Source organism: Passer domesticus, chromosome 27 (assembly GCF_036417665.1).
Source record: "Passer domesticus isolate bPasDom1 chromosome 27, bPasDom1.hap1, whole genome shotgun sequence".
Lineage (NCBI taxonomy): Eukaryota > Metazoa > Chordata > Aves > Passeriformes > Passeridae > Passer > Passer domesticus.
The window spans coordinates 2,579,606-2,607,282 of record NC_087500.1 but is presented as its reverse complement, the minus strand read 5'-3'; the positions used below and the strand labels follow the sequence as shown (position 1 = coordinate 2,607,282).

At 56.9% G+C, this 27,677-nt stretch overlaps 3 protein-coding genes and 6 gene segments (V, D, J or C); all 9 read right to left on the bottom strand.

Moving 5' to 3' along the window:
* The window catches only part of LOC135286566 (M1-specific T cell receptor alpha chain-like), a 210,553-nt gene extending 184,215 nt beyond the window's left edge, over nt 1-26,338 (bottom strand). The window contains exons 1-3 of the mRNA XM_064399631.1: nt 26,287-26,338; nt 25,549-25,906; nt 6,065-6,072 (exon numbers count right to left, since the gene is read on the bottom strand). Coding sequence (XP_064255701.1) covers nt 6,065-6,072; nt 25,549-25,906; nt 26,287-26,338 — 418 coding nt within the window. The remainder of the gene's footprint in view (nt 1-6,064; nt 6,073-25,548; nt 25,907-26,286) is intronic.
* On the bottom strand, nt 51-952 carry LOC135286506 (T cell receptor alpha variable 4-like). The segment is given in 2 exon segments: nt 51-433; nt 901-952. Coding segments are annotated over 2 exon segments (435 nt in total).
* LOC135286505 (T cell receptor alpha variable 4-like) lies at nt 3,981-5,002 on the bottom strand. The segment is given in 2 exon segments: nt 3,981-4,450; nt 4,951-5,002. Coding segments are annotated over 2 exon segments (522 nt in total).
* Nucleotides 7,089-8,177, bottom strand: LOC135286504 (T cell receptor alpha variable 4-like). The segment is given in 2 exon segments: nt 7,089-7,471; nt 8,126-8,177. Coding segments are annotated over 2 exon segments (435 nt in total).
* On the bottom strand, nt 10,275-11,199 carry LOC135286503 (immunoglobulin iota chain-like). Its single transcript, XM_064399598.1, has 2 exons — nt 11,148-11,199; nt 10,275-10,657 (listed from the first exon to the last, which is right to left on the bottom strand). The coding sequence occupies exons 1-2, from the start codon at nt 11,197-11,199 to the stop codon at nt 10,275-10,277; spliced, it is 435 nt and encodes a 144-aa protein (XP_064255668.1).
* Nucleotides 12,679-13,762, bottom strand: LOC135286502 (uncharacterized). Its single transcript, XM_064399597.1, has 2 exons — nt 13,711-13,762; nt 12,679-13,241 (listed from the first exon to the last, which is right to left on the bottom strand). The coding sequence occupies exons 1-2, from the start codon at nt 13,760-13,762 to the stop codon at nt 12,679-12,681; spliced, it is 615 nt and encodes a 204-aa protein (XP_064255667.1).
* LOC135286501 (T cell receptor alpha variable 4-like) lies at nt 15,898-16,863 on the bottom strand. The segment is given in 2 exon segments: nt 15,898-16,280; nt 16,743-16,863. Coding segments are annotated over 2 exon segments (435 nt in total).
* Nucleotides 18,285-19,390, bottom strand: LOC135286500 (immunoglobulin lambda variable 1-47-like). The segment is given in 2 exon segments: nt 18,285-18,844; nt 19,339-19,390. Coding segments are annotated over 2 exon segments (612 nt in total).
* Nucleotides 22,364-23,398, bottom strand: LOC135286895 (T cell receptor alpha variable 4-like). The segment is given in 3 exon segments: nt 22,364-22,441; nt 22,600-22,883; nt 23,347-23,398. Coding segments are annotated over 3 exon segments (414 nt in total).
* Nucleotides 26,339-27,677: the final 1,339 nt, after the last annotated feature.

Here is a 27,677-nt window from a genome sequence, read left to right as displayed (position 1 = left end):
GGATGCCGGGGGTTGCGGGCGCGGCTCGGTGCCGGCCCCGGCGAGCGGCGTCAAGCGGGAGCGGCAGCGCCCCCTGCTGGCCCCGCCCGGCCCCGCCCGCGGCGGTTCGTGCCCGGCCGCAGCCCCGGCTCCTCTGCCCGTGGCCCCAGCGCGCAGTAATACACGGCCGCGTCCCCGCGCCGGGGCCGCCCGAGCCACAGCGCGCTCCGACGCCGATCTGCCGACACCCACAGCTGTCCTGCAATGGCCGGCACAGCCTTGGAGTCTCTCACTGTCAGCACAAGGAATTCGGGGCCTTTGTCCCGCAGCTGACGGTACCATTGGATCCTTTCGCTCATCTGTATCGTGGGGTGTGAGCAGGTGATGTTGATGCCGATGCCCTCGGTGGTCTCCAGGAATGGCTCCTGCTGTACCTGGGCTCGGGCAACAGTCACTGGCACGGAGAAAATAAAAATCACTTTCCTTCGGCAGCAAATGCCATGCAGGTAAAGTGGGGAGTGGGCAGAGAAGGACAGATCAGAGGGAGCTGGGATATTCTGAGAATAAAGGTTGGAAAGACTGCTTCTCTGAGAGTAATTTATTGGAAATAGGAATGTGGGATATTTTGGAGAAGTGTCAGACTGCAGAAGGGGAGACTAGAATGAAGGCAAAGAGACTGGCTGAATTGCATGGATGACTAGATGATTGAATGAAAAAATGGATGATCAAAGAAATGCAGTAGAAGATCTGGCAAGCTGGGAGTGAGTGGATTCATTGAGAAGAGGAGAATCGAGGGCAGAGGGTGTAAAAGTAGCAAGGAGGAGCAGGAGTGACAGAGACAAATGCCGAGCCCAATGCTCATCCCAGGCAGACGCAGCCCCAGCCCCTGCCTCCGCCACGTCCCCCGCCAGCCCCGCGCACCGATGATCAGCGCGGCCAGCGCCGGCAGCGCCGCGCCCCGAGCCCGCCGCATGCCGCCGCTCCGCCGGCCGAGCCTCGCTGTGCCGCTGAGCCCCCGCTCTGCTGCGGCCGTGCCGCCTCCTCTCCGCCGCCGCCAGCTCCGCCCCGCCACCCGCCTCAGCCCCCGCCTCTCACGCCACCAGCGCCACGAGCCACACCAGGACCTTTGCCACGGCCAGGGACAAGGGACAGCTGTGGCCCATCGCACACAGCAGCGACACCGCATGGCACGCACATCCACCCTGCACGCACCTGCAGCGGGCAGCTGCCGGCCCCACTCAGCTGCACTCGGGCTCTTGGCGAGCCTGGCAAGCTGCTGCTCTGTGCTGCTCAGGGCCAGGGCACTGCTCGCTGTCCCTGGCATGCTCAGGAAATTCCCTCCCGATCAGGGACACACACGCACAGACACAGGGCCGTGCTCTCCAGTGTGCAGCCACAGACAAATCCGTGCTTCACGAGTGTCCATGCAAACGGGGCTGCTCCAAGGGCTCACAAGGCAGGAACACACAACCAGCCCTGGGATCTGCTGAGGACATGTGGGGACAAAAGCAGCAGGGCTGGAGTGCAGAAGGACAAGGTCCCAGGCAAGCACAGGGGATATTTTTCTTTTTTACTTAGAGACTGCACACTGTAGAAATGAGTCAAAACAGTCCAAAATAATTTTTCAATAGAAGTGATAGAATGGATGGTGTCAAAACCATCAGACCTTTCTATACACATAGAGATGCAGCTGATGCTGTGCACCAGGGTGAGATCAGGCTCCCTCCCCAAGCTCAGCCTTGCACTGACACATCCCCTCCCTGCCCTGGCTTGTTGCACAGCTGAGGAAGCTGCCTGCACCAGGGTGTCCTGCACAGCACAGAGGTACAAGGCAGTGTCAGAGAGCTCCACGTGCTCCAGCTGCAGGACACTGGATTTGCCCGTGGTGTTCAGGTGCGTGGTGAAACGGCCGCTGTGCCTGGGGCCAGTCCCTGCCTGATAGGAGAGCAGCCGTGGGGCTTGGCCTTTCTGCAGCTGGTACCAGAGCAAGCCATAGAAGTTATTGGTCTGGTATTTGCAGGTGGTGTGGAAGGGGTGTCCCTGCTTGACTGTGACTGCTCCATCTTCCTGGGTGACTGTGATCTGCCCCGTGGTGCCTGCAAGAAAGTCAGAGTCAGTAGCTCCACAGGGAAGGAGAGTGGGAAGCAAACTGAAGTGCGTGGAAAATCCTGGTGAAGAAAGCTCCCTGCCTTGCAGTATAGTCCTGAAAGATTTTGGGCAGGAGTTCAGAGCTCTTTGCTCTGCATCATCCAAAGGGGAGCTGGGCTGCCTCCCTGCTCCTGCCCCTTCTGCATGAAGGAACAAGGAACAGCCTGTCATGGCTGAACTGTGTGTGCTGGCACCAGCAACTCTCCAGCTGCCTGAGGAGCCCAGGGAGGTACAGCAGAATGGTTCATCCTGCTTCCCCGTCCCTGTCACCTCTGAGGGCTCCTCAATCTCTAAGTACACACAATGATGATGCTGGAAAGGGGGAGCCCTGGTTGTGTCCATCCCGGTGAAGTCTGGAAGCCGTGGCAGAGCTGTGTGAGGCTGGAGGCAGAATGGGACACCCTGTTAATGTCAGTGCAGGGAGAACTTGGAGGTGCCTGGGGAGGGCTTGAGAGGAGCTGGGAATGTTGGTTGAAATGGGAAGAATGTGGGACTGTAGGGACAGCTGAGATCTTCTGAGGTGACTGCAAAAGGATGAGAAGAGAGAGGCAGAGGGAGATGGACTGAAGGCGAGAGAACAGACAGAGAATAGATCCTTGGGCTTCTTTCTCTTCCCTTTCCCTTAAAAATAGGATAATCCCTTCAGTAAACACTTGCAAAAACACAAAAAGAAGCAGATTTTTCTAGGTTTTTTCCTTTTATTTACTGGCATTTTCCCCCATAGTCCTGATAAGGCTTTTGAGGATTTCCTGGTGGGAAGGAAAAAGAAGAAGATGAGGAACAGGGGTGCCTGGGGGAAGGGGCAAGACTTACCCAGGAGCTGGCCCAGGCAGACGGTGAGGATGAGATTTGCGAGGTGCATGGCGAGAGCAAGCTGCGTGTTTGCTGAGTGGGGCAGAGGCAGAAAGCGCGTCCCAGCCCCGAGAGAACAGAGCTGCCGGAAACGACTCTGGGCGGCAGCAAAGGAAGCAGCGGCGGGAGCAGGCAGAGCAGTGACCTGTCCCTGCAGTGCCTGCAATGCTCCTTGTGCGTTTCTGGCTCGTCCAGCAGCAGCCCCCGAGGCTCCCTCAGCCATTGGCACTGTGAGCATCCCGTGCCCCTGGGGCCTCAGTGATGGGAAGGGGCTGATCCCGCTCAGCTCGCAGTGGAGTCCTCCCCTCCGCAGCTGCAATGGCCAGCTCTGCTGCACACCCAGGGTGGGCATCTGGGAGGTCAGGGGCTTCTTCCCCTCTGAAATTTCTCACCTTCCCGATATGTCCTCAGCTCTGTGGTGTCACTGCTAATCTCCAAAGCCGGGTGGCTTTTGGAGAACTCCCAAGGCTGGAGACTGCACAGCCTCACAAGCATTCCTTGGTGGGTGCTCCCTAATCTCATAATACCCGCTCTAACCTCCATTATCCTCATGTTCCTCTCATCACTTCTTGTCGCTGATACAGTTCAGCCTGAGCCACTTTACTGCAATTTCTAATGGGCCATCATTTAGGAGCTGGAGAGTTCTGAGTTCTCTCCTTCTCTCCCTTATCACTTACTTTCGATTGACATAAATTTGTGCTTTGTTCATCACTTTCCCTTTTCCTTGTTCTTCCCTTGGGAAAGGAAAACAGAAGTGATGTGAACCTCAGAGAATCAAGCACTCTCACCTTTCACTTGCCCTGACTGTGGCGTCTGCTGAAGTTGCTCAGCCCACGGAGCTCCTGAAGATGCTGAAAAGCTCATGTCCCTAAAGTAAAAGGGGGCTTTAGAGCAAGATGCCGGGCAGTAACCTCATGCGGAGCCCTGTCTTTCAAGTGTCTCCCTCTGACACTTGCAGCGTTGCTAAACTCTTGTGTTTGCTTTTCGGGACGCGTGAGGTGTTACTGATGTGCAGGGAAAGGATCAATGCCTGTCAGGGGGAAGGTGAGGGTGGCCGGGTCCTTTGCAGATCGGAACCGCGGGAGCGCGGCGGGCGGAGCGGCAGCGCCCCCTGCTGGCCCCGCCCGGCCCCGCCCGCGGCGGTTCGTGCCCGGCCGCAGCCCCGGCTCCTCTGCCCGTGGCCCCAGCGCGCAGTAATACACGGCCGCGTCCCCGCGCCGGGGCCGCCCGAGACACAGCGCGCTCCGACGCCGATCTGCCGACACCCACACACGGCCCGCACTGTCCGGCAGCTCTTTGGTCTCTCTCACTGTCATCACAAGGAATTCGGGCCCTTTGCCCGGGAGCTGTCGGTACCAGTAGATCATTTCGCCCATCCTTATATTGGGATGTGAGCAGGTGATGTTGATGCCGATGCCCTCGGTGGTCTCCAGTGACTGCTCCTGCTGCACTTGGGCTCTGACCACAGCCACTGCCAGGGAGAAAAAAGAAACAAACCTCAAGTCCTACTTTCTACCCAGTTCTGCCTGCCAATGCCAAGAACAAAGCCCAAAGAAGCAGTCAGGAACACGGAGAGATGAGGAGCAAAACCGTTCCCAGAGGATGCCAATAAGATATGTAGGGATGGAAGTGTCCATGAATCGTTTGTGGAGACATGAATGAATCAATGACAGAAGGATCGGAGCAGTCGCAGGAGAATGGGACGATGTGGGAGGAAGAAGAAAAAGAGAAGAAAATGAACAAGGGCTAAGGACAGACTTAGTACATATTAAAGAAAGAAAGCTTGAACCGCGTTGGGTAGAGAAAAAAACCCAGAGATTATGTGGAAGAATGGGATGGAGAAGAGGGAGGGATGAAAGGGAGAACAACTCTCAAGAAAAGGTCTGAGAAGAAGCCAGGCAGGACGACAGCCTCCGGGGACCTGCGGGATCACCCCAACACAGAACCGGCCCGTTCGGGACCCCCGCGCACCGATGATCAGCGCGGCCAGCGCCGGCAGCGCCGCGCCCCGAGCCCGCCGCATGCCGCCGCTCCGCCGGCCGAGCCTCGCTGTGCCGCTGAGCCCCGGCTCTGCTGCGGCCGTGCCGCCTCCTCTCCGCCGCCGCCAGCTCCGCCCCGGGGCTGAGCCCTGCGCCGCTGCCGCTCGGGCTCTCGCCGAGTCCTGGCGGGGAACGGAGCGGAGGCGAGCGCGGGGGCTGCGGGGCGGCGCTCGGCTCTCTGCACGTCGGCAGCGCCGGGGCCGGCCTGGGGGGCAGGGCATCGGCCTGGCATCGTGGAGCTCACCATTGACACTGCCTGCCTTTCCTTCGCTCCCATCATCTGTTCCCTCCCATCCTCCCTTTGCTGTCATGTGGGGACTCCCGAATTGTCCTTCAGGGCACTGGAAAGAAACCCACACACACGGATAGAGGAGCTGGGCATAAAGCCTCAGCCTTTCTCTGTGTCCATGAAACCAATGTGATGCAGGTCAGGGGAGAGCAGCTGTGCACTGGCCTGGAGAGACCTGTGTCTGTGTGTCCGTGTGTCCATGTGTCTGTGTGTATGTGTGTCCCTCTGTCTGTGTGTCTATGTGTCCGTGCGTCTGTGTGTGTGAGCACTCCCAGCCATGGTGAGCTACTCCCAATATTTCAAACAGAATTAAGCTAAAAATCCAAACTTGGGTGAAACCATCCTTGTTGGGGCTGGCAATTGGCAGAAGCAGAGCATGAAGTTTAGAGCAGTGGGAGAAGGAGGGCTCAGGAAACAGGGACTGCATTTCATTGCCTCTTCCCTGGACAAATCTCCTGCGTGCTGCTGCATCATTGTTCAACTGCTCCCAGGATCCTTGTGAATCTGGGCAAATGCTGCTCTGTGATGCTCAGGGCAGAACAGTGGAGACTGTCTCCAATGAGATCAATGCATTTCACTGGTTGAGTAACAAAACAGGGCTAACAGAGACACGCACAAAGGGACACACAAAGACACATATGCTCCTGCACATCAGGTGGGATTCATGCACAAATTTCTGCTTCCACATGGATTCCTGTGGGCCCTGTCTGAACACTAGTGGACACAAACCAGGAATACAGGCAAGGACACAATCAACCACGGATTCTGCGGAGGAAACCTGGGAACAAGTGCAGCGGGGCTGAAGCCTTGTGGGGGAGGACAAGGAGCCAGGCAACATCCTGGCATGATTTTTGTACTCACAGGTTGAACACAGGACAAGATGTCCAGAGAGGCACGATTACTTTCCTGAAGGGAATTTCAACAGGGCAGGGTCCAAACCAGCAGCCCAATGCTGACACACAGGGAGGTAAGTGCTGGTGACCATCAGGGTGAGCTGAGGAGGGAAGAAGGGTGGGTGTGGGTGGGAATAAATCGCTGTTGACATGTTCTTTACATGTGCACATCTCTGGACAGGGCTGTTCATGCAGAGGCGAATGCAAATACTTGTGTGAAGGAGCAGGAATAGGAGTGGGTGTGCGTGTTTGCACAGCAGTGGGGACATGGAAGAAGGAGAAGTGTCTGTGTCTGGGTTACCTTGGGAAATGTATATGCACACACCTCTTCATAAATGCTGATCTATGAGTTACTTTTTGATTTTGTGCAAGCTCCGGTGTATGTTTGTGGTACCATGAACTCGTGTACATGCACTGATGTTGTGGTGTGCTTTCAGAGGGACGGAGACACATTAGGAGTTCTTTAATTACTTCTTCTTCTACTCACGGTGCTGCTTTATTCCCAGAACGGCATCAGGAAGGCTCGGGGATGTGATGGAAGTGAGGAGAAGCAAAGCAGTTAAACTGACGGCAAGCAGGCTTGGAGTGTGTCGGCCTCTTTGTCATTTGCGAGCAGGCCTCTTTCCTCACAGAGTAACAAGCCAACATCTCCTGAGGCTTCCTTTGGCTGCCAATGCAATGGGATCAGAAATTCCTTTCCAGATTGCTTTGACCGCTGCTGAAATGTTCTGTTCCAGCAGAATTGTTTTGTGCGCCGTGCAGGGCAGCATCCTTGTGCCCGGAGGGGTCTCTGGCAGAAGGCCAGGCCGTGTGGCGGGCCCGTGGTTGCTCCCGGTCGGGATGCCGGGGGTTGCAGGCGCGGCTCGGTGCCGGCCCCGGCGAGCGGCGTCAAGCGGGAGCGGCAGCGCCCCCTGCTGGCCCCGCCCGGCCCCGCCCGCGGCGGTTCGTGCCCGGCCGCAGCCCCGGCTCCTCTGCCCGTGGCCCCAGCGCGCAGTAATACACGGCCGCGTCCCCGCGCCGGGGCCGCCCGAGCCACAGCGCGCTCGAGCGCCGGTCTGCCGACACCCACAGCTGTCCTGCAATGGCCGGCACAGCCTTGGAGCCTCTAGCTGTGAGGGCGAGGAGTTCAGGTCCTCGGCCAGGGAGCTGTCGGTACCAGTAGATATATTCGTTGGTCTGGATTTTGGAGTGTGAGCAGGTGATGTTGATACCGTTGCCCTCAGTGGTCTCTAGGAATGGCTGCTGTTGCACCTCTGCTCTGGCCACAGCCACTGCCACGGAGAAAAGAACAATCACTTTTCTATAACATTAAATGCAGGAAATTCTCATTAAGACATTGCAAAGGACGTCAGATCAGTGTGAACTTGGATCGGTTTTGAAAAGAATATGGAGAGATTAATTGCCTGAGATTGCTTGATTGCGGATAGGAGCCTATGAGAGAAGTTTTGAAGGTAAATCGGAAAGAAATAACAAAAATAGAGAGGCTGAGAGGGATGGATGGATGGATGGATGGATGGATGGATGGATGGATGGATGGATGGATGGATGGATGGATGGGTGGATGGGTGGGTGGATGGATGGATGGATGGATGGATGGATGGATGGATGGATGGACGGATGGATGGATGGCTGGACGGACGGACAGATGGATGGATGGATGGATGGATGGATGGATGGATGGATGGATGGATGGATGGATGGATGGATGGATGGAAGGAAGGACGAACGGATGGATAAAGTCAAGGAGAAAAAAAAAGCAATCTGGGAAACACTGTCTTCATGGAGGGAGGAAAATACGAGAGCACAGGAGGGGACAGAGGGTAAAGAAGAAAGGAAAAGGAATAAGAGAGCGTGATATCTTGAGCTGGGGCCGGTCTCACGTATCCTGCTGACCCAGACGCCCCTCCACCGCCAGCGCCGCGCACCGATGATCAGCGCGGCCAGCGCCGGCAGCGCCGCGCCCCGAGCCCGCCGCATGCCGCCGCTCCGCCGGCCGAGCCTCGCTGTGCCGCTGAGCCCCGGCTCTGCTGCGGCCGTGCCGCCTCCTCTCCGCCGCCGCCAGCTCCGCCCCGGGGCTGAGCCCTGCGCCGCTGCCGCTCGGGCTCTCGCCGAGTCCTGGCGGGGAACGGAGCGGAGGCGAGCGCGGGGGCTGCGGGGCGGCGCTCGGCTCTCTGCACGTCGGCAGCGCCGGGGCCGGCCTGGGGGGCAGGGCATCGGCTTGCCATCGTGGAGCTCACCATTGACACTGCCTGCGTTTCCTTCGCTCCCATCATCTGTTCCCTCCCATCCTCCCTTTGCTGTCATGTGGGGACTCCTGAATTGTTCTTCAGGGCACTGGAAAGAAACCCACACACACGGGTAGAGGAGCTGGGCATAAAGCTCCAGCCTTTCTCTGTGTCCATGAAACCAATGTGATGCATCTCAGGGGAGAGCAGCTGTGCACTGGCCTGGAGAGTCCTGTCTGTGTGTCTCTGTGTCTGTGTGTCTGTCTGTCAGTCTGCGTGGCCATGTATCCATGTGTCTTTGTGCCTGTGCCTGTGTCTGTGTCTCCATGTATCTGTGAATCCCTATGTCCATGTATCTGTATGTCCGGGTGTGTGTGAGCACTGCCAGCAATGCTGAGCCACTGCCAACATTTCAAACAGAATTAAGCTTTATATCCCAAACTTGGGTGAAACCATCCTTGTTTGGGCTTGCAATTGGCGGTAGCAGATTGTGATGTTTAGAGGAGCTGGAAAAGGAGGGCTCAGGAAGCAGGGACTGCATTTCAGTGCCTCTTCTCTGAAGACAAATATCCAGCAAGCTGCTGCATCACCATTCATCCGTACAAGGGCTCCTTCTGAGTCTAGGGAAATGCTGCTCTGTGATGCTCAGGGCAGAGCAGTGGAGAGCGTCTCCAGGGAGATCAACGCATTTAACTTGCTGAGTGACACAATAGGACACACAGACACACATGGACACACAGACACACACAGACACACACAGGCTCTGCATATCGGGGTGGATTCATGCAGGATTTTGTGCTCCCACATGGATTCCTGCGGACCCTGCCTGAACACAAATGCACAAACACCAGGGACACGGACAAGATCATAATCAGCCATGGACGCTGCTGAGGAAACCTGGGAAACCCTGCAGCAGGGCTGGAGCCTTGTGAGGAAGAACAAGGAGTCAGGCAAGGCCCTGGCATGATTTGTGTAGTGACAGGCTGAACAGAGCTAAGCACAAAGGCTCTCCTGAAGGTAATCTCAACACAACAGGGTCAGACCCAGCAGCCCGATGGTGACACAAAGAGAGGCAAAACCCTGTGAGCATCCGGATGAGCTGAGGAGGGAAGAAGGGTGTGTAGGTAAGAGTATGGGAATAGATCCATGTTGGGATATGCTTCACGTGTGCACACGCCTGAATGGGAATATTCACATAGATATGTGTGAACAGACTTGAGTGCAGGAGCAGGAATAGGAGTGGGTGTGAGTGTTTGCACATCAGTGGGGACAAGGCAGAAGGAGAAGTGTTTGTGCCTAGGTCTCCTTTGGAAATGTGTGTGCACACACCTCTTCATCAATGCCAAGCTATGAGTTACTGTTTGGGTGTGTACAAGCTCCAGAGTGTGTTTGTGGTACCGTGAACGCGTGTATGTGAACTAGGAGTTCTTTAAATACTTCCCCTTCTCAGGGTGCTGCTTTATTCGCAGAAAGTCTTCAGGGAGGCTCAGGGATGTGATGGAAGTGAGGAGAAGCAAAGCAGTTAAACTGAGGGCAGGCAGGCACGGAGTGTGTCGGCCTTTCCGTGTCATTTGTCACTAGGTCCCCTTTCTGAACTGAGCGGGGAGCCAACATCTCCTGAGCCTTCCTTTGGCTGCGAGTGGGATCTGAAATTCCTTTCCAGATTGCTTTGACCGCTGCTGAAATGTTCCGTTCCAGCAGAATTGGTTTGTGCGCCGTGCAGGGCAGCATCCTTGTGCCCGGAGGGGTCTCTGGCAGCAGGCCAGGCCGTGTGGCGGGCCCGTGGTTGCTCCCGGTCGGGATGCCGGGGGTTGCAGGCGCGGCTCGGTGCCGGCCCCGGCGAGCGGCGTCAAGCGGGAGCGGCAGCGCCCCCTGCTGGCCCCGCCCGGCCCCGCCCGCGGCGGTTCGTGCCCGGCCGCAGCCCCGGCTCCTCTGCCCGTGGCCCCAGCGCGCAGTAATACACGGCCGCGTCCCCGCGCCGGGGCCGCCCGAGCCACAGCGCGCTGGAACCTCCGTCTTGCGACACCGTCACCTGTCCTGCAATGGCCGGCACATCCTTGGTGCCTCTAGCTGTGAGTGCGAGGAATTCGGGGCTTTTGCCAGGCACATGACGGTAGAAATGAATGGATTCGCCGAGCACTTTTTTGGGGTGTGAGCAGGTGATGTTAATGCCTGTGCCTTCGGTGGTCTCCAGGAATGGCTCCTGCTGCACCTGGGCTCTGCCTGTAGCCACTGCCAGGGAAAGAAAATGGGCAAGACTGAAGTCCTACAATGCCCCACTGCACAGTATGAACCCCGAAGAAATAGTCAGGAATGTACAGAGATGATGAAAAAAACAGTATGGAGCGGATTTGATGATAAGCAGAAATTGAAGTGTCCATTACGAATTTGTGGAGAGATGAATGCGTGAATGTCAGGAAGAACCATGCAGTCACTGGAGAATGGGAAGATATGGGAGCAAGCACAAAAAATAAAGAAGAAAAGTTAAACAGGGTAAGGACAGATTTTGTAAGAAATGTAGTAGGACAGGAATGGAATTGTTGCGCCAGGATGGGCATCGCATAGAATCGTATTTCTGTGGGAGTATTGCATGCAGAAGAGGGAGCGATGAGCAGACAGCTCCTGGGAAGAGGTCTGGGAAGAAGCCAGGTAGGACGGCAACCTCCGGGGACCTGCGGGATCAACCTGGCCAGAATGCGGCCTCTTCGCCGCTCCCTCTCACCGATGATCAGCGCGGCCAGCGCCGGCAGCGCCGCGCCCCGAGCCCGCCGCATGCCGCCGCTCCGCCGGCCGAGCCTCGCTGTGCCGCTGAGCCCCGGCTCTGCTGCGGCCGTGCCGCCTCCTCTCCGCCGCCGCCAGCTCCGCCCCGGGGCTGAGCCCTGCGCCGCTGCCGCTCGGGCTCTCGCCGAGTCCTGGCGGGGAACGGAGCGGAGGCGAGCGCGGGGGCTGCGGGGCGGCGCTCGGCTCTCTGCACGTCGGCAGCGCCGGGGCCGGCCTGGGGGGCAGGGCATCGGCCTGGCATCGTGGAGCTCACCATTGACACTGCCTGCGTTTCCTTCGCTCCCATCATCTGTTCCCTCACATCCTCCCTTTGCTGTCATGTGGGGACTCCTGAATTGTTCTTCAGGGCACTGGAAAGAAACCCACTCACACGGGTAGACGAGCTGGGCATAAAGCCTCAGCCTTTCTCTGTGTCCACGAAACCAATGTGATGCAGCTCAGGGGAGAGCAGCTGTGCACTGGCCTGGAGACACCTGTCTGTGTGTCCATGTTACCATGTGTCCGTGTGTCTGTGTTCAGAGCAGTGAGAGAAGGAGGGCTCAGGGAGCAGAGACTGCATTTCAGCGCCTCTGCCCTGGACAAATCTCCTGCATGCTGCTACATCATTGTCCTGCTACACCCGGGCTTCTCGTGTGTCAGGGCAAATGCTGCTCTGTGATGCTCATGGCAGAGCAGTGGAGAGCAGCTCCAGTGAGATCAACAAATTTCACTTATTGAGAAACAGAATAAGACGCAGACACACATGGACACACACAGACACACCCACACAGACATACACACATGCAGAGGTTTGTGTATAATGGGGGGAATTCATGCAGGATTTTGTGCTCCCACATGGATTCCTGTGGACCCTGCCTGAACACAAGCGCACACAAACCAGGAATACAGGCAAGGACACAATCAGCCATGGATGCTGCTGAGGAAACCTGGGGACAAGTGCAGCAGGGCTGGAGTCTTGTGGGGAAGGACAATGAGTCACACAAGGTCCTGGCATAGTTTGTGTACTGACAGCCTGAACAGAGGGTAAGATGTCCATCGAGGCACAAAGGCTTTCCTGAAGGCAATTTTAACATGACAGGGTTGGAACCAGCAGCCCAATGGTGACAGACGGGGAGGCAAAACCCAGTGAACACCAGGCTGAGCTGAGGAGGAAGAAGGGGGGGCCTGTATGGGAATAGATTTGCATTGGGATGTGTTTTGTGTGTGCACATCTCTAGACAAGAGTGTTCACGTAGATGTGTGTTCATATACTTTGGTGTAGGAGCAGGAACAGGTGTGAGTGTGTCTCTTTGCACACCAGTGTGGACCTGGCAGAAGAAGTGTTGGTGACTGGGGCGCCTTCGGAAATGTGTGTGCACACACCTCTTCATCAATGCCGGGCTATTCAATGCACTTATTCTTTGGCTGTGGGCAAGCTCCTGAGTGTGTTCGTGGTACTGTGGACTCCTGCATATGCAGTAGGAGTATTTGCATTACTTTTTTTTTCTACTGAGGGTGCTGCTGTATTCCCAGAAAGGTGTCAGGGAGGGGATGGAAGTGAGGAGAAGCAATAGCAGCAGGACTGAGGGCAGGCAGGCAGGGAGTGTGCGGGCCTTTTCCCTGTCACTGGCGGTGCCGGTGCGTGCGGGCTCGGGGCAGCGGAAGGAGCTGCGGAGCCGCGCCCCGGCAGCGCCCCCTGCTGGCCCCGCCCGGCCCCGCCCGCGGCGGTTCGTGCCCGGCCGCAGCCCCGGCTCCTCTGCCCGTGGCCCCAGCGCGCAGTAATACACGGCCGCGTCCCCGCGCCGGGGCCGCCCGAGCCACAGCGCGCTCCGACGCCGATCTGCCGACACCCACACACGGCCCGCACTGTCCGGCAGCTCTTTGGAGTCCTTGTGAATGCTCACAAAGAGTTCGGGTCCTCGGCCAGGGAATTGTCGATACCAGTAGATAAAATCAGTGGTCTGTATGTTGGAGTGTGAGCAGGTGATGTTGATGCCGGTGCCCTCGGTGGTCTCCAGGAATGGCTCCTGCTGCACCCGGGCTCTGACCACAGCCACTGCCACGGAGAAAAGAACAATCACTTTTCTAAAACAGAAAACGCCGTTCAGAGGGAGATGGTTGAGGACGACAGATCAGGGTGAAGTTGGGTATCTTTTCAAAATACAGTATAGAGCCAGTATTTTTCTGACAGTGTTTGGTAGGAGATAAGAATATTTGATGGATATTTTGATGGTAAATCAGAAAGAAATGTCATAAAGAGAGTGGCTGAGAGGGAAGGATGGATGGATGGATGGATGGATGGATGGATGGATGGATGGATGGATGGATGGATGGATGGATGGATCGATGGAGATAAGGAGGAAAAAAGGAAACTGCGAAGCAACGACTTCATGGAGAGGAAAAAACTATGTGGGCAGTGGAGTGAATAGAGGAGAAAAGAAATATGAGAGCAAGAGGTCTTCAGTTGGAGTCGGTGTCAAATAGCCCTCTGACACAGACGCCCCTCAGACGCGAGACCCGCGCACCGATGATCAGCACGGCCAGCGCCGGCAGCGCCACGCCCCGAGCCCGCCGCATGCCGCCGCTCCGCCGGCCGAGCCTCGCTGTGCCGCTGAGCCCCGGCTCTGCTGCGGCCGTGCCGCCTCCTCTCCGCCGCCGCCAGCTCCGCCCCGGGGCTGAGCCCTGCGCCGCTGCCGCTCGGGCTCTCGCCGAGTCCTGGCGGGGAACGGAGCGGAGGCGAGCGCGGGGGCTGCGGGGCGGCGCTCGGCTCTCTGCACGTCGGCAGCGCCGGGGCCGGCCTGGGGGGCAGGGCATCGGCCTGCCATCGTGGAGCTCACCATTGACACTGCCTGCCTTTCCTTCGCTCCCTTCATCTGTTCCCTCCCATCCTCCCTTTGCTGTCATGTGGGGACTCCCGAATTGTCCTTCAGGGCACTGGAAGGAAACCCACACACACGGGTACAGGAGCTGGACATAAAGCCTCAGACTTTCTCTGTGTCCATGAAACCAATGTGATGCAGGTCAGGGGAGAGCAGCTGTGCACTGGCCTGGAGACACCTGTGTCTGTGTCTCTGTGTCTGTGTGTCTGTCTGTCAGTCTGTGTGGCCGTGTATCCATGTATCCATGTGTCTATGTGTCTGTGCCTGTGTGTCTGTGTGTCCATGTATCTATGAATCCCTATGTCCACGTATCTGTATGTCCGGGTGTGTGTGAGCACTGCCAGCAATGCTGAGCCACTGCCAACATTTCAAACAGAATTAATCTTTATATATCCAACTTGGGTGAAACCATCCTTGTTTGGGCTGGCATTTGGGTGTAGCAGATTGTGATGTTTAGAGGAGCTGGAAAAGGAGGGCTCAGGAAGCAGGGACTGCACTTCAGCGCCTCTTCTCTGGACAAATGTCCTCCAGGTTGCTTCATCACTGTTCAACTGCACCCAGGATCCTTCTGATCTGGGCAAATGCTGCTCTGTGATGCTCAGGGCAGAGCAGTGGAGAGCGTCTCCAGTGAGATCAACGCATTTAACTTGCTGAGTGACACAATAGGACACACAGACACACACGGACACAGAGACACCGACACACAAACACACACATGCACACACACACACAAGGGCTCAGCATATCGGGGTGGATTCATGCAGGATTTTGTGCTCCCACATGGATTCCTGTGGACCCTGCCTGAACACAAATGCACAAAAAGCAGGAAAACAGGCAAGGTCATAATCAGCCATGGACGCTGCTGAGGAAACCTGGGAAGAAGTGCAGCAGGGCTGGAGCCTTGTGAAGAAGGACAAGGAGTCAGGCAAGGCCCTGGCATGATTTGTGCAGTGACAGGCTGAACAGAGCTAAGCACAAAGGCTTTCCTTAAGGCAATTTTAACAGGACAGGGTCAGACACAGCAGCCCAATGGTGACACACTGGGAGGCAAAACCCTGTGACCATCTGGGTGAGCTGAGGAGGGAAGAAGGGAAGGTGTCTATGTAAGTGTATGGGAATAGATCCATGTTGGGATGTGCTTTTTGTATGCACATCCCTGAATGGGAATATTCACATAGATATGTGTGAACAGGCTTGCATTCAGGAGCAGGAATAGTAGTGAGTGTGTGTGTTTGCACATCAGTGGGGACATGGCAGAAGGAGAAGTGTCTGTGCCTGGGTCTCCTTCGGAAATGTGTGTGAACACACCTCTTCATAAATGCAGAGATGTGAGTTACTGTTTGGGTGTGTGCAAGCTCCAGAGTGTGTTTGTGATAACATGAAGTCGTGTATGTGTAGAGGGAGTTCTATAAATACTTCCCCTTCTCAGGGTGCTGCTTTATTCCCAGAAAGTCGTCAGGGAAGCTCAGGGATGTGATGGAAGTGAGGAGAAGATCACCAGTTACACTGAGGGCAAGCAGGCATGGACTGTGTCGGCCTTTCCGTGTCATTTGTCACTAGGTCCCCTTTCCTCACCGAGCGGGGAGCCAACATCTCCTGAGCCTTCCTTTGGCTGCCAATGCAATGGGATCAGAAATTCCTTTCCAGATTGCATTGACCGCTGCTGAAATGTTCTGTTCCAGCAGAATTGTTTTGTGCGCCGTGCAGGGCAGCATCCTTGTGCCCGGAGGGGTCTCTGGCAGCAGGCCGGGTCGTTTGCCGGGCCCGTGGTTGCTCCCGGTCGGGATGCCGGGGGTTGCAGGCGCGGCTCGGTGCCGGCCCCGGCGAGCGGCGTCAAGCGGGAGCGGCAGCGCCCCCTGCTGGCCCCGCCCGGCCCCGCCCGCGGCGGTTCGTGCCCGGCCGCAGCCCCGGCTCCTCTGCCCGTGGCCCCAGCGCGCAGTAATACACGGCCGCGTCCCCGCGCCGGGGCCGCCCGAGCCACAGCGCGCTCCGACGCCGATCTGCCGACACCCACAGCTGTCCTGCAATGGCCGGCACAGCCTTGGAGCCTCTAGCTGTGAGGGCGAGGAATTCGGGTGCTCGGTCCGGGAGGTGACGATACCACTGGATCCAATCGTTAGTGCCGATTTTGGGATGTGAGCAGGTGATGTTGATGCCGGTGCCCTCGGTGGTCTCCAGGAATGGCTCCTGCTGCACCTGGGCTCGGGCTACAGCCACTGCCAGAAAGAAAAGAACTATGACATTTATTTCGTAGAGAACGCCATTCAGGGGGAGATGGTAGAGGATGAAAGATTAGATGAAATTCTGATACATTTTGAGACTAGAGTATAGACACACTATTTTCCTGAGAGTGTTTGGTTGATGATAGGAACCTATGACGGCTGTTTTCAAGGTAAATCAGAAGGAATAATGAAAAATAGAGTGGCTGCGAGGGATGGAGGGAGGGAGGGATGGCTGGATGGCTGGATGGATGGATGGATGGATGGATGGAAACAAGGAGAAAAAAAAAGCAATCTGGAAAGCACGGACATCATGGAGGGAGGAAAATATGAGGGCAGAGGAGGGTACAGAGGGTAAAGAGGAAAAGAAAAGAAACAGGAGAGCCAGAGATCTTGAGCTGGGGCCGGTCTCACGTATCCTGCTGAACCAGATGCCCCTCCACCGCCAGCCCCTCTCACCGATGATCAGCGCGGCCAGCGCCGGCAGCGCCGCGCCCCGAGCCCGCCGCATGCCGCCGCTCCGCCGGCCGAGCCTCGCTGTGCCGCTGAGCCCCGGCTCTGCTGCGGCCGTGCCGCCTCCTCTCCGCCGCCGCCAGCTCCGCCCCGGGGCTGAGCCCTGCGCCGCTGCCGCTCGGGCTCTCGCCGAGTCCTGGCGGGGAACGGAGCGGAGGCGAGCGCGGGGGCTGCGGGGCGGCGCTCGGCTCTCTGCACGTCGGCAGCGCCGGGGCCGGCCTGGGGGGCAGGGCATCGGCCTGCCATCGTGGAGCTCACCATTGACAGCGCCTGCGTTTTCTTCGCTCCCATCATCTGTTCCCTCCCATCCTCCCTTTGCTGTCATGTGGGGACTCCCGAATTGTCCTTCAGGGCACTGGAAAGAAATGAAGACACGGATAGAGGAGCTGGGCATAAAGCCTCAGCCTTTCTCTGTGTCCACGAAACCAATGTGATGCAGCTCGAGGAGGGCAGCAGTGCACTGGCCTGGAGACACCTGTGTCTGTGTGTCCGTGTAACCATGTGTCCGTGTGTCTGTGTTTAGAGCAGTGGGAGAAGGAGCGGTCAGAAAACAGAGACTGCATTTGAGCACCTCTTCCCTGGACAAATCTCCTGCATGCTGCTACATCATTGTCCTGCTACACCTGGGCTTGTTGTGTGTCAGGGCAAATGCTGCTCTGTGATGCTCATGGCAGAGCAGTGGAGCGCGTCTCCAGTGAGATCAACACATTTCACTTATTGAGAAACAGAACAGGAGGCAGACACACATGGACACATACAGACACACCCACACAGACATACACACATGCAGAGGCTTCAGCATATTGGGGGGGATTCATGCAGGATTTTGTGCTCCCACATGGATTCCTGTGGACCCTGCCTGAACACAAGCACACACAAACCAGGAGCACAGGCAAGGACACAATCAGCCATGGATGCTGCTGAGGAAACCTGGGAACAAGTGCAGCAGAGCTCGAGCCTTGTGGGGAAGGATAAAGAGTCAGGCAAGGCCTTGGCATAGTTTGTGTACTGACAGCCTGAACAGAGTGTAAGATGTCCATCGAGGCACAAGAGCTTTCCTGAAGGCAGTTTTAACAGAACAGGGTTGGAACCAGCAGCCCAATGGTGACACATGGGGAGGCAAAACCTGGTGAACACCAGGCTGAGCTGAGGAGGAAGAAGGGGGGGCCTGTATGGGAATAGATTTCCATTGGGATGTGTTTTATGTGTGCACATCTCTAGACAAGAGTGTTCACGTAGATGTGTGTTCATATACTTTGGTGTAGGAGCAGGAACAGGAGTGAGTGTGTCTCTTTGCACACCAGTGGGGACCTGGCCGAAGAAGTGTTGATGACTGGGTCTCCTTTGGAACTGTGTGTGCACACGCCTCTTCATCAGTGCTGGGCTATTCAATCCACTTATTCTTTGGGTGTGGGCAAGCTCCTGAGTGTGTTCGTGGTACTGCAGACTCCTGCATGTGCAGTAGGAGTATTTGCATTACTTTTTTTTCTACAAAGGGTGTTGCTTTATTCCCTGAAAGGCGTCCTGGAGGCTCAGGGATGCGATGGAAGTGAGGAGAAGCAATAGCACCTGCACTGAGGGCAGGCAGGCAGGGAGTGTGCGGGCCTTTTCCCTGTCGCTGGCGGTGCCGGTGCGTGCGGGCTCGGGGCAGCGGAAGGAGCTGCGGAGCCGCGCCCCGGCAGCGCCCCCTGCTGGCCCCGCCCGGCCCCGCCCGCGGCGGTTCGTGCCCGGCCGCAGCCCCGGCTCCTCTGCCCGTGGCCCCAGCGCGCAGTAATACACGGCCGCGTCCCCGCGCCGGGGCCGCCCGAGCCACAGCGCGCTCCGACGCCGATCTGCCGACACCCACAGCTGTCCTGCAATGGCCGGCACAGCCTTAGAGCCTCTAGCAGTGAGGGCGAGGAATTCGGGCGCTCTTCCCGGGAGCTGACGGTAGAAATGGATGTAATCCTCGATCTGTTTTTTGGGATGTGAGCAGGTGATGTTGATGCCGGTGCCCTCGGTGGTCTCCAGGAATGGCTCCTGCTGCACCTGGGCTCTGCCCGAAGCCACTGCCGGGAATAGAATGTACATAACCTTTAAATTCTACACTACCTCACTTCACAGATCAAATCTCCATGAAATCGTCGGGAATGTACAGAGACGATGAGTGAAACCGTACTGAGTTGATTTTTAGATAAGCAGGAATGGAAGTGTCCATTACAGGTTTGTGGAGAGATTAATGCCTGAACGATAGAGAGAACAGTGCAGTCACTTTAGAATGGAAGGATGTGGGAGGAAGCACAAAAAGAAAAGAAGAAAAGTAACAACAGCTAAGGACTGATTTTGTAAGAAATTAAGAAGGAGGGCAGTGGAATGATGGAGCAGGGAGGGGCATAAAATTGAATCAGATTTCTGTGTGAATATGGCATGCAGAAGTGGAAGGGTTGAGCAGGAGAAGAGAGCCCGAGAAAAGATCTGTGAAGATTCAGGGCAGGACGGCAGCCTCCGGAGACCTGCGGGAACACCCCAGCCCAGACCAGGGCCCTACCCCGCCACCACGCACCGATGATCAGCGCGGCCAGCGCCGGCAGCGCCGCGCCCCGAGCCCGCCGCATGCCGCCGCTCCGCCGGCCGAGCCTCGCTGTGCCGCTGAGCCCCGGCTCTGCTGCGGCCGTGCCGCCTCCTCTCCGCCGCCGCCAGCTCCGCCCCGCCACCCGCCTCAGCCCCCGCCTCTCACGCCACCAGCGCCACGAGCCACACCAGGACCTTTGCCACGGCCAGGGACAAGGGACAGCTGTGTCCCATCGCACACAGCAGCGACACCGCATGGCAAGCACATCCACCCTGCACGCACCTGCAGCGGGCAGCTGCCGGCCCCGCTCAGCTGCACTCGGGCTCTTGGCGAGCCTGGCAAGCTGCTGCTCTGTGCTGCTCAGGGCCAGGGCACTGCTCGCTGTCCCTGGCATGCTCAGGAAATTCCCTCCCGATCAGGGACACACACGGACAGACACAGGGCCGTGCTCTCCCGTGTGCAGCCACACACAAATCCGTGCTTCACGAGTGTCCATGCAAACGGGGCTGCTCCAAGGGCTCACAAGGCAGGAACACACAACCAGCCCTGGGCTCTGCTGAGGACATGTGGGGCCGAAAGCAGCAGGGCTGGAGTGCAGAAGGACAAGGTCCCAGGCAAGCACAGGGGATATTTTTGTTTACTTAGAGACTGCACACTGTGGAAATGAGTCAAAATAGTCCAAAATAATATTTCCATAGAAGTGATATAATGGATGATATCAAAACCACCAGACCGTTGTACACACATAGAGATGCAGCTGGTGCTGAGCAGCAGGGTGAGATCAGGGTCCCTCCCCAAGCTCAGCCTTGCACTGACACATCCCCTCCCTGCCCGGGTTGTTGCACAGCTGAGGACGCTGCCTGCACCAGGGTGTCTCGCACAGCACAGAGGTACAAGGCAGTGTCAGAGAGCTGCACTTGCTCCAGCTGCAGGACACTGGATTTGCCCGTGGTGTTCAGGTGCGTGGTGAAACGGCCGCTGTGCCTGGGGCCAGTCCCTGACTGATAGGAGAGCAGCCGTGGGGCTTGGCCTTTCTGCAGCTGGTACCAGAGCAAGGCATTGAAATAACTGCTCTGGTATTTGCAGGTGGTGTGGAAGGGGTGTCCCTGCTTGACTGTGACTGCTCCATCTTCCTGGGTGACTGTGATCTGCGCCGTGGTGCCTGCAAGAAAGTCAGAGTCAGTAGCTCCACAGGGAATGATCATGAGAAGCAAATCGAAGTGCATGGAAAATCCTGGTGAAGAAAGCTCCCTGCCTTGTAGCATTGTCCTGAAATATTTTGGGGAGGAGTTCAGAGCTCTTTGCTCTGCATCATCCAAAGGAGAGCTGGGCTGCCTCCCTGCTCCTGCCCCTTCTGCATGAAGGAACAGGAAACAGCCTGTCATGGCTGTGCTGTGTGTGATGGAACCAGCAACTCTCCAGCTGCCTGAGGAGCCCAGTGAGGTGCAGCAGAAAGGCTCATCCTGCTTCTCCATCCCTGTCAGCACTGACGGCTCCTCAATCTCTTAGCACACACAATGATGATGCTGGAAATGGGGAGCCCTGGTTGTGTCCATCCCAGTGAACTCTGGAAGCCGTGGCAGAGCTGTGTGAGGCTGGAGGCAGAATGGGACACCCTGTTAATGTCAGTGAAGGGAGAACTTTGAGGTGTCTGGGGAGGGCTTGAGAGGAGCTGGGAATGTTGGTTGAAATGGGAAGAATGTGGGACTGTAGAGACAGCTGAGATCTCCTGAGGTGACTAGAACTGGATGAGAAAGACATAGGGAGATGGACTGAAGGTGAGAAAAAAGACAGAAAATATGCTCAGGTTTCTCACTCTTCCCTTTCCATGTCCAAATTAAAGAGCTCCTTCAGGAAACACTTGGAAAACCACAAAGAGAAGCTGATTTTTTTTTTTAGTCTTTTCCCTTCATTCGCTGGCATTTTCCCCCATGGTGCTGAGAAAGCTTTTGAGGATTTCCTCGGGGGAAGGAAGAAGAAGAAGAATGAGAAGATGAAGATGAAGAGCAGGGGTGCCTTGGAGAAGAAGCAAGACTTACCGAGGAGCTGGCCGAGGCAGACGGTGAGGATGAGATTTGCGAGGTGCATGGCGAGAGCAAGCTGCGTGTTTGCTGAGTGGGGCAGAGGCAGAAAGCGCGTCCCAGCCCCGAGAGAACAGAGCTGCCGGAAACGACTCTGGGCGGCAGCAAAGGAAGCAGCGGCGGGAGCAGGCAGAGCAGTGACCTGTCCCTGCAGTGCCTGCACTGCTCCTTGTGCGTTTCTGGCTCCTCCAGCAGCAGCCCCCGAGGCTCCCTCAGCCATTGGCACTGTGAGCATCCCGTGCCCCTGGGGCCTCAGTGACGGGAAGGGGCTGATCCCGCTCAGCTCGCAGTGGAGTCCTCACCTCTGCAGCTGCAATGGGCAGCTCTGCTGCACAGCCAGGGTGGGCACCTGGGAGCTGGGGGGATTCTTCCCCACTGAGGTTTCTCACCTTTCCGAGGTGTCCTCATCTCTGAGGGGTCACTGCTAATCTCCAAAGCCGGGTGGCTTTTGGAGAACTCCAAGGCTGGAGAATGCACAGGCTCACAAGCATTCCTTGGTGGGTACTCTCTAACTCTACAAGACCTTCTTAAACCTCCATTATCCTCATGTTCCTGTTGTCACTTCTTGTCACTGAAATAGCTCAGCCTGAGGCACTTCACAGCAGTTTGCTAATGGCCCATCAGTTAGAAGGTGGAGAGCTCTAAGCTCTCTCCTTCTCTCCCTTATTACCTACTGTCGATTGGCAGAAATTTACTTTCCCTTTTCCTTGTTCTTCACTTGGGAAAGGAAAACGGACGTGATGTGAACCTTAGAGAACCAGACACTCTCACCTTTCACATGCCCTGACTCTGGCCTTTGCTGAACTTGCTCAGCCCAAGGAGTTCCTAGAGATGCTGAAAAGCTCATGTCCCTAAAGGAAAAGGGAGCTCTGGAGCAAGACTCCGGGGAGTAACCTCATGTGGAGCCCTGTCTTTCAAGTGTCTCCTTCTGAAACTTACAGCGTTGCCAAACCCTTGTGTTTGCTTTTCAGGACGCGTGAGGTGTTACTGATGTGCAGGGAAAGGATGAATGCCTGTCAGGGGGAAGGTGAGGGTGGCCGGGTCCTTTGCAGATCGGAACCGCGGGAGCGCGGCGGGCGGAGCGGCAGCGCCCCCTGCTGGCCCCGCCCGGCCCCGCCCGCGGCGGTTCGTGCCCGGCCGCAGCCCCGGCTCCTCTGCCCGTGGCCCCCACCGCGCAGTAATACACGGCCGCGTCCCCGCGCCGGGGCCGCCCGAGCCACAGCGCGCTCGAGCGCCGGTCTGCCGACACCCACAGCTGTCCTGCAATGGCCGGCACTGCCTTGGAGTCTCTCACTGTCAGCACAAGGAATTCGGGGCCTTTGTCCCGCAGCTGACGGTACCATTGGATCCTTTCGCCCATCTGTATCGTGGGGTGTGAGCAGGTGATGTTGATGCCGATGCCCTCGGTGGTCTCTAGGAATGGCTCCTGCTGTACCTGGGCTCTGGCCACAGCCACTGCCACGGAGAAAAGAACAATCACTTTCCCTCTGCAGCAAATGCCGTGCACTTGAAGTGGGAAGAGGGCAGAGGAGGACAGATCAGAGGGAGCTGGGATATTCTGAGAATAAAGGATGGAAAGACTGCTTCTCTGAGAGTAAAAGCTTGGAAATAGGAAAGTTGATTATTTTGGAGAAGTGTCAGACTGCAGAAGGGGAGACTGGAATGAAGGAAAAGAGACTGATTTGCATGGATGGCTAGATGATTGAATGAAACAATGGATGATCAAAGAAATGCAGTAGTAGATCCGGCAAGCTGGGAGAGAGCGGATTCATTGCGGAGAGAAGGATTGAGGGAAGAGGGTGTAAAAGAAGCAAGGAGGAGCAGGAGTGCCAGAGACAAATGCCGAGCCCAATGCTCATCCCAGGCAGACGCAGCCCCAGCCCCTGCCTCCGCCACGTCCCCCGCCAGCCCCGCGCACCGATGATCAGCGCGGCCAGCGCCGGCAGCGCCGCGCCCCGAGCCCGCCGCATGCCACCGCTCCGCCGGCCGAGCCTCGCTGTGCCGCTGAGCCCCGGCTCTGCTGCGGCCGTGCCGCCTCCTCTCCGCCGCCGCCAGCTCCGCCCCGGGGCTGAGCCCTGCGCCGCTGCCGCTCGGGCTCTCGCCGAGTCCTGGCGGGGAACGGAGCGGAGGCGAGCGCGGGGGCTGCGGGGCGGCGCTCGGCTCTCTGCACGTCGGCAGCGCCGGGGCCGGCCTGGGGGGCAGGGCATCGGCCTGCCATCGTGGAGCTCACCATTGACACTGCCTGCGTTTCCTTCGCTCCCATCATCTGTTCCCTCCCATCCTCCCTTTGCTGTCATGTGGGGACTCCCGAATTGTCCTTCAGGGCACTAGAAAGAAACCCACTCACACGGGTAGACGAGCTGGGCATAAAGCCTCAGCCTTTCTCTGTGTCCATGAAACCAATGTGATGCAGCTCAGGGGAGAGCAGCTGTGCACAGGCCTGGAGAGACCTGTGTCTGTGTGTCCATGTGTCTATGTCTCTATGTGTATGTGTGTCCCTCTGTCTGTGTGTTCATGTGTCCATGTATGTGTGTGAGCACTCTCAGCCATGGTGAGCCACTTCCAATATTTCAAAGAGAATTAAGCTAAAAATCCAAACTTGGGTGAAACCATACTTGTTGGGGCTGGCAGTTGGCAGTTGCAGAGTGTGATGTTTAGCGCAGTGGGAGAAGGAGGGCTCATGAAGCAGGGACTGCATTTCAGCACCTCTTCCCTGGGCAAATCTCCTGCATGCTGCTGCATCATTGTTCAACTGCTCCCAGGATCCTTCTGAGTCTGGGCAAATGCTGCTCTGTGATCCTCATGGCAGAGCAGTGGAGAGTGTCTCCAATGAGATCAATGCATTTCACTGGTTGAGTAACACAATAGGACACACAGAGGCACACAGACACACAAAGACACATATGCTCCTGCACATCAGGGGCGGGGGGTTAATGTATTAATTCGTGCTTCCACATGGATTCCTGTGCACTCTGCCTGAACACAAGCACACACAAACCAGGAGCACAGGCAAGGACACAATCAGGCGTGGTTGCTGCTGAGGAAACCTGAGAACAAGCAGCAGGGCTGGAGCCGTGTGGGGAAGGAAAAGGAGTCAGGCATGGCCCTGGCACGTTTTTGGTACTGAGAGGCTGAACACAGGGTAAGATATCCAGAGAGGCACGACTACTTTCCTGAAGGCAATTTTATTGGGGCGGCATCGGAACCAGCAGCCCAGCGTTGTCACACGGGGAGGCAAAAACTCAGTAACCATCAGGGTGAGCTCAGCTGGGAAGTAGGGAAGGTGTATATCTAAGTGTGTGGGAATAGATCCATGCTGGGATGTGCTTTATGTGTCCACATCTCTAGACAGGACCGTTCACGTAGATGTGTGTGCACAGACTTGAGTGCAGGAGCAGGAATAGGAGTGGGTGTGAGTGTTTGCACATGAGTGGGGACATGGCAGAAGGAGAAGTGTCTGGCCGGGGTCTCCTTTGGAAATGTGTGTGCACACACCTCTTCATCAATGCACAGATATGTGTTACTGTTTGGGTGTGTACAAGCTCCTGAGTGTGTTTGTGGTACCGTGAACTCGTGCATGTGAACTAGGAGTTCTTTAAATACTTCCCCTTCTCAGGGTGCTGTTTTATTCCCAGAAACACTTCAGAGAGGCTCAGGGATGTGATGGATGTGAGGAGAAGCAAAGCAGTTAAACTGAGGGCAGGCAGGCATGGAATGTGTCGGCCTTTCCGTGTCATTTGTCACTAGGTCCCGTTTCCTCACCGAGCGGGGAGCCAACATCTCCTGAGCCTTCCTTTGGCTGCCAATGCAATGGGATGAGTAATTCCTTTCCAGATTGCTTTGACCGCTGCTGAAATGTTCCGTTCCAGCAGAATTGTTTTGTGCGCCGTGCAGGGCAGCATCCTTGTGCCCGGAGGGGTCTCTGGCAGCAGGCCAGGCCGTGTGGCGGGCCCGAGGTTGCTCCCGGTCGGGATGCCGGGGGTTGCAGGCGCGGCTCGGTGCCGGCCCCGGCGAGCGGCGTCAAGCGGGAGCGGCAGCGCCCCCTGCTGGCCCCGCCCGGCCCCGCCCGCGGCGGTTCGTGCCCGGCCGCAGCCCCGGCTCCTCTGCCCGTGGCCCCAGCGCGCAGTAATACACGGCCGCGTCCCCGCGCCGGGGCCGCCCGAGCCACAGCGCGCTCCGACGCCGATCTGCCGACACCCACACACGGCCCGCACTGTCCGGCAGCTCTTTGGAGTCCTTGTGAATGCTCACAAAGAGTTCGGGTCCTCGGCCAGGCAACTGTCGGTACCAGTAGATTGTTTGGCTGTTCTGGATTTCGGGGTGTGAGCAGGTGATGTTGATGCCGGTGCCCTCGGTGGTCTCCAGGAATGGCTCCTGCTGTACCTGGGCTCTGACCACAGCCACTGCCATGGAGAAAAGAACAATCACTTTTCTATAACAGAAAATGCCGTTGAGGGGGAGATGGTAGAGGACGACAGATCAGAGCAAACTTGGATATCTTTCCGAATCGAGTATAGAGCCATTATTTTTCTGAGAGTGCTTGGTAGAAGATAAGAATATTTGATGGATGTTTTGAAGGTAAATCAGAAAGAAATGTCCTAAACAGAGCAGCTGAGAAGGAAGGATGGATGGATGGATGGATGGATGGATGGATGGATGGATGGATGGATGGATGGATGGATGGAGATAAGGAGGAAAAAAGGAATCTGGGAAGCAACGACTACAGGGAGAGGAAAAACTATGTGGGCAGTGGAGTGAAGAGAGGAGAAAAGAAATAGGAGAGCAAGAATTCTTCAGTTGGAGTCGGTGTCAAATAACCCTCTGACCCAGATGCCCCTCCGACGCCACCCCCACACACCGATGATCAGCGCGGCCAGCGCCGGCAGCGCCGCGCCCCGAGCCCGCCGCATGCCGCCGCTCCGCCGGCCGAGCCTCGCTGTGCCGCTGAGCCCCGGCTCTGCTGCGGCCGTGCCGCCTCCTCTCCGCCGCCGCCAGCTCCGCCCCGCCACCCGCCTCAGCCCCCGCCTCTCACGCCACCAGCGCCACGAGCCACACCAGGACCTTTGCCACGGCCAGGGACAAGGGACAGCTGTGTCCCATCGCACACAGCAGCGACACCGCATGGCAAGCACATCCACCCTGCACGCACCTGCAGCGGGCAGCTGCCGGCCCCGCTCAGCTGCACTCGGGCTCTTGGCGAGCCTGGCAAGCTGCTGCTCTGTGCTGCTCAGGGCCAGGGCACTGCTCGCTGTCCCTGGCATGCTCAGGAAATCCCCTCCGGATCAGGGACACACACGGACACACTCAGATACACAAATACTTCTGCACACCCGTGTGCTGTTCTCCACAAATTTGTGCTTCTCATGTGTCCCTGCAAACGGGGCTGCTCCAAGGGCTCACAAGGCAGGAACACACCAGGGAGCGATAGCAGCTGTTGACTTTGCTAAGGCCACACGGTGCCAGAAGCAGCTGGGCAGAAGCAGTGTGTGGAAGGAAAAAGCCCCAGCCAAGCCCAGGTCAAATCTTATGCTGCGCACAAAGTGATGATGAGTCAAAATAGACCAGCACACCTTCCTGAGGGCAATAATAGCAGGTCAGGCACACCCATGGGGAGACAACCAGAACTGAACATCGGCATGAGCTGGGGAGAGAGGAACAGACAAAACTGGGGGATGTCGTGCAGCCCAACGGGCCACGAGTGTCCCATTAAGGATGGCTGGAGCTTCTTGCTGAGAATGATAAAATCAGAGGCACCGTGGCTGACTCATCTCTCTCCTGTTGTGGATCCATGCAGCACTGCAGCTGAGTCTTCTGCCTTCTCTGTTGCCTTCCAGCCCAATATATCCTGCTGCCTTTTATCCCAACGTTCATGAGAAGCCTTCTTTTTGGAATGGGTATCTCCTAAACCTGGAAATGTACAGGCAGCAGTGCAGGAAAGGAAAGCACAGCCCCCAGCATTAGGTGTGCTGGTTTGCACTCAGTTGAGCTTGTGGGCAAATTGTTCCCTCTGCAAAGGTGTCCTCTAGGCCTGTGGAAATGAAGGGCAGGTAAGAAAGGCAGCCCAAATCCTGGGGCCTTACCAATTTCTCTTGCCTATTTCTGTGGCCTACTACATGGATGAAAACACTTAGAAAATCAACACAGAATCAAAATTTAATTAATTATCAACCAAAGCATAAGGGAGACCTCCCATTGTCTCCCAACCTTCTGAGTGGAACCCATCTTGCTTTCGAAACACCTGATGGAGCT

What these genes read in the sequence shown, in the direction of transcription:
- LOC135286503 (XM_064399598.1), bottom strand. Translation starts at nt 11,199, where the DNA reads ATGCGGCGGGCTCGGGGCGCGGCGCTGCCGGCGCTGGCCGCGCTGATC. An exon ending in GCTGGCCGCGCTGATCATCG is followed by an intron (nt 10,658 to 11,147) that starts GTGAGAGGGAGC and finishes TTTCCCTGGCAG; the next exon opens with TGGCTACAGGCAGAGCCCAG.
- LOC135286502 (XM_064399597.1), bottom strand. Translation starts at nt 13,762, where the DNA reads ATGCGGCGGGCTCGGGGCGTGGCGCTGCCGGCGCTGGCCGTGCTGATC. An exon ending in GCTGGCCGTGCTGATCATCG is followed by an intron (nt 13,242 to 13,710) that starts GTGCGCGGGTCT and finishes TCTCCGTGGCAG; the next exon opens with TGGCTGTGGTCAGAGCCCGG.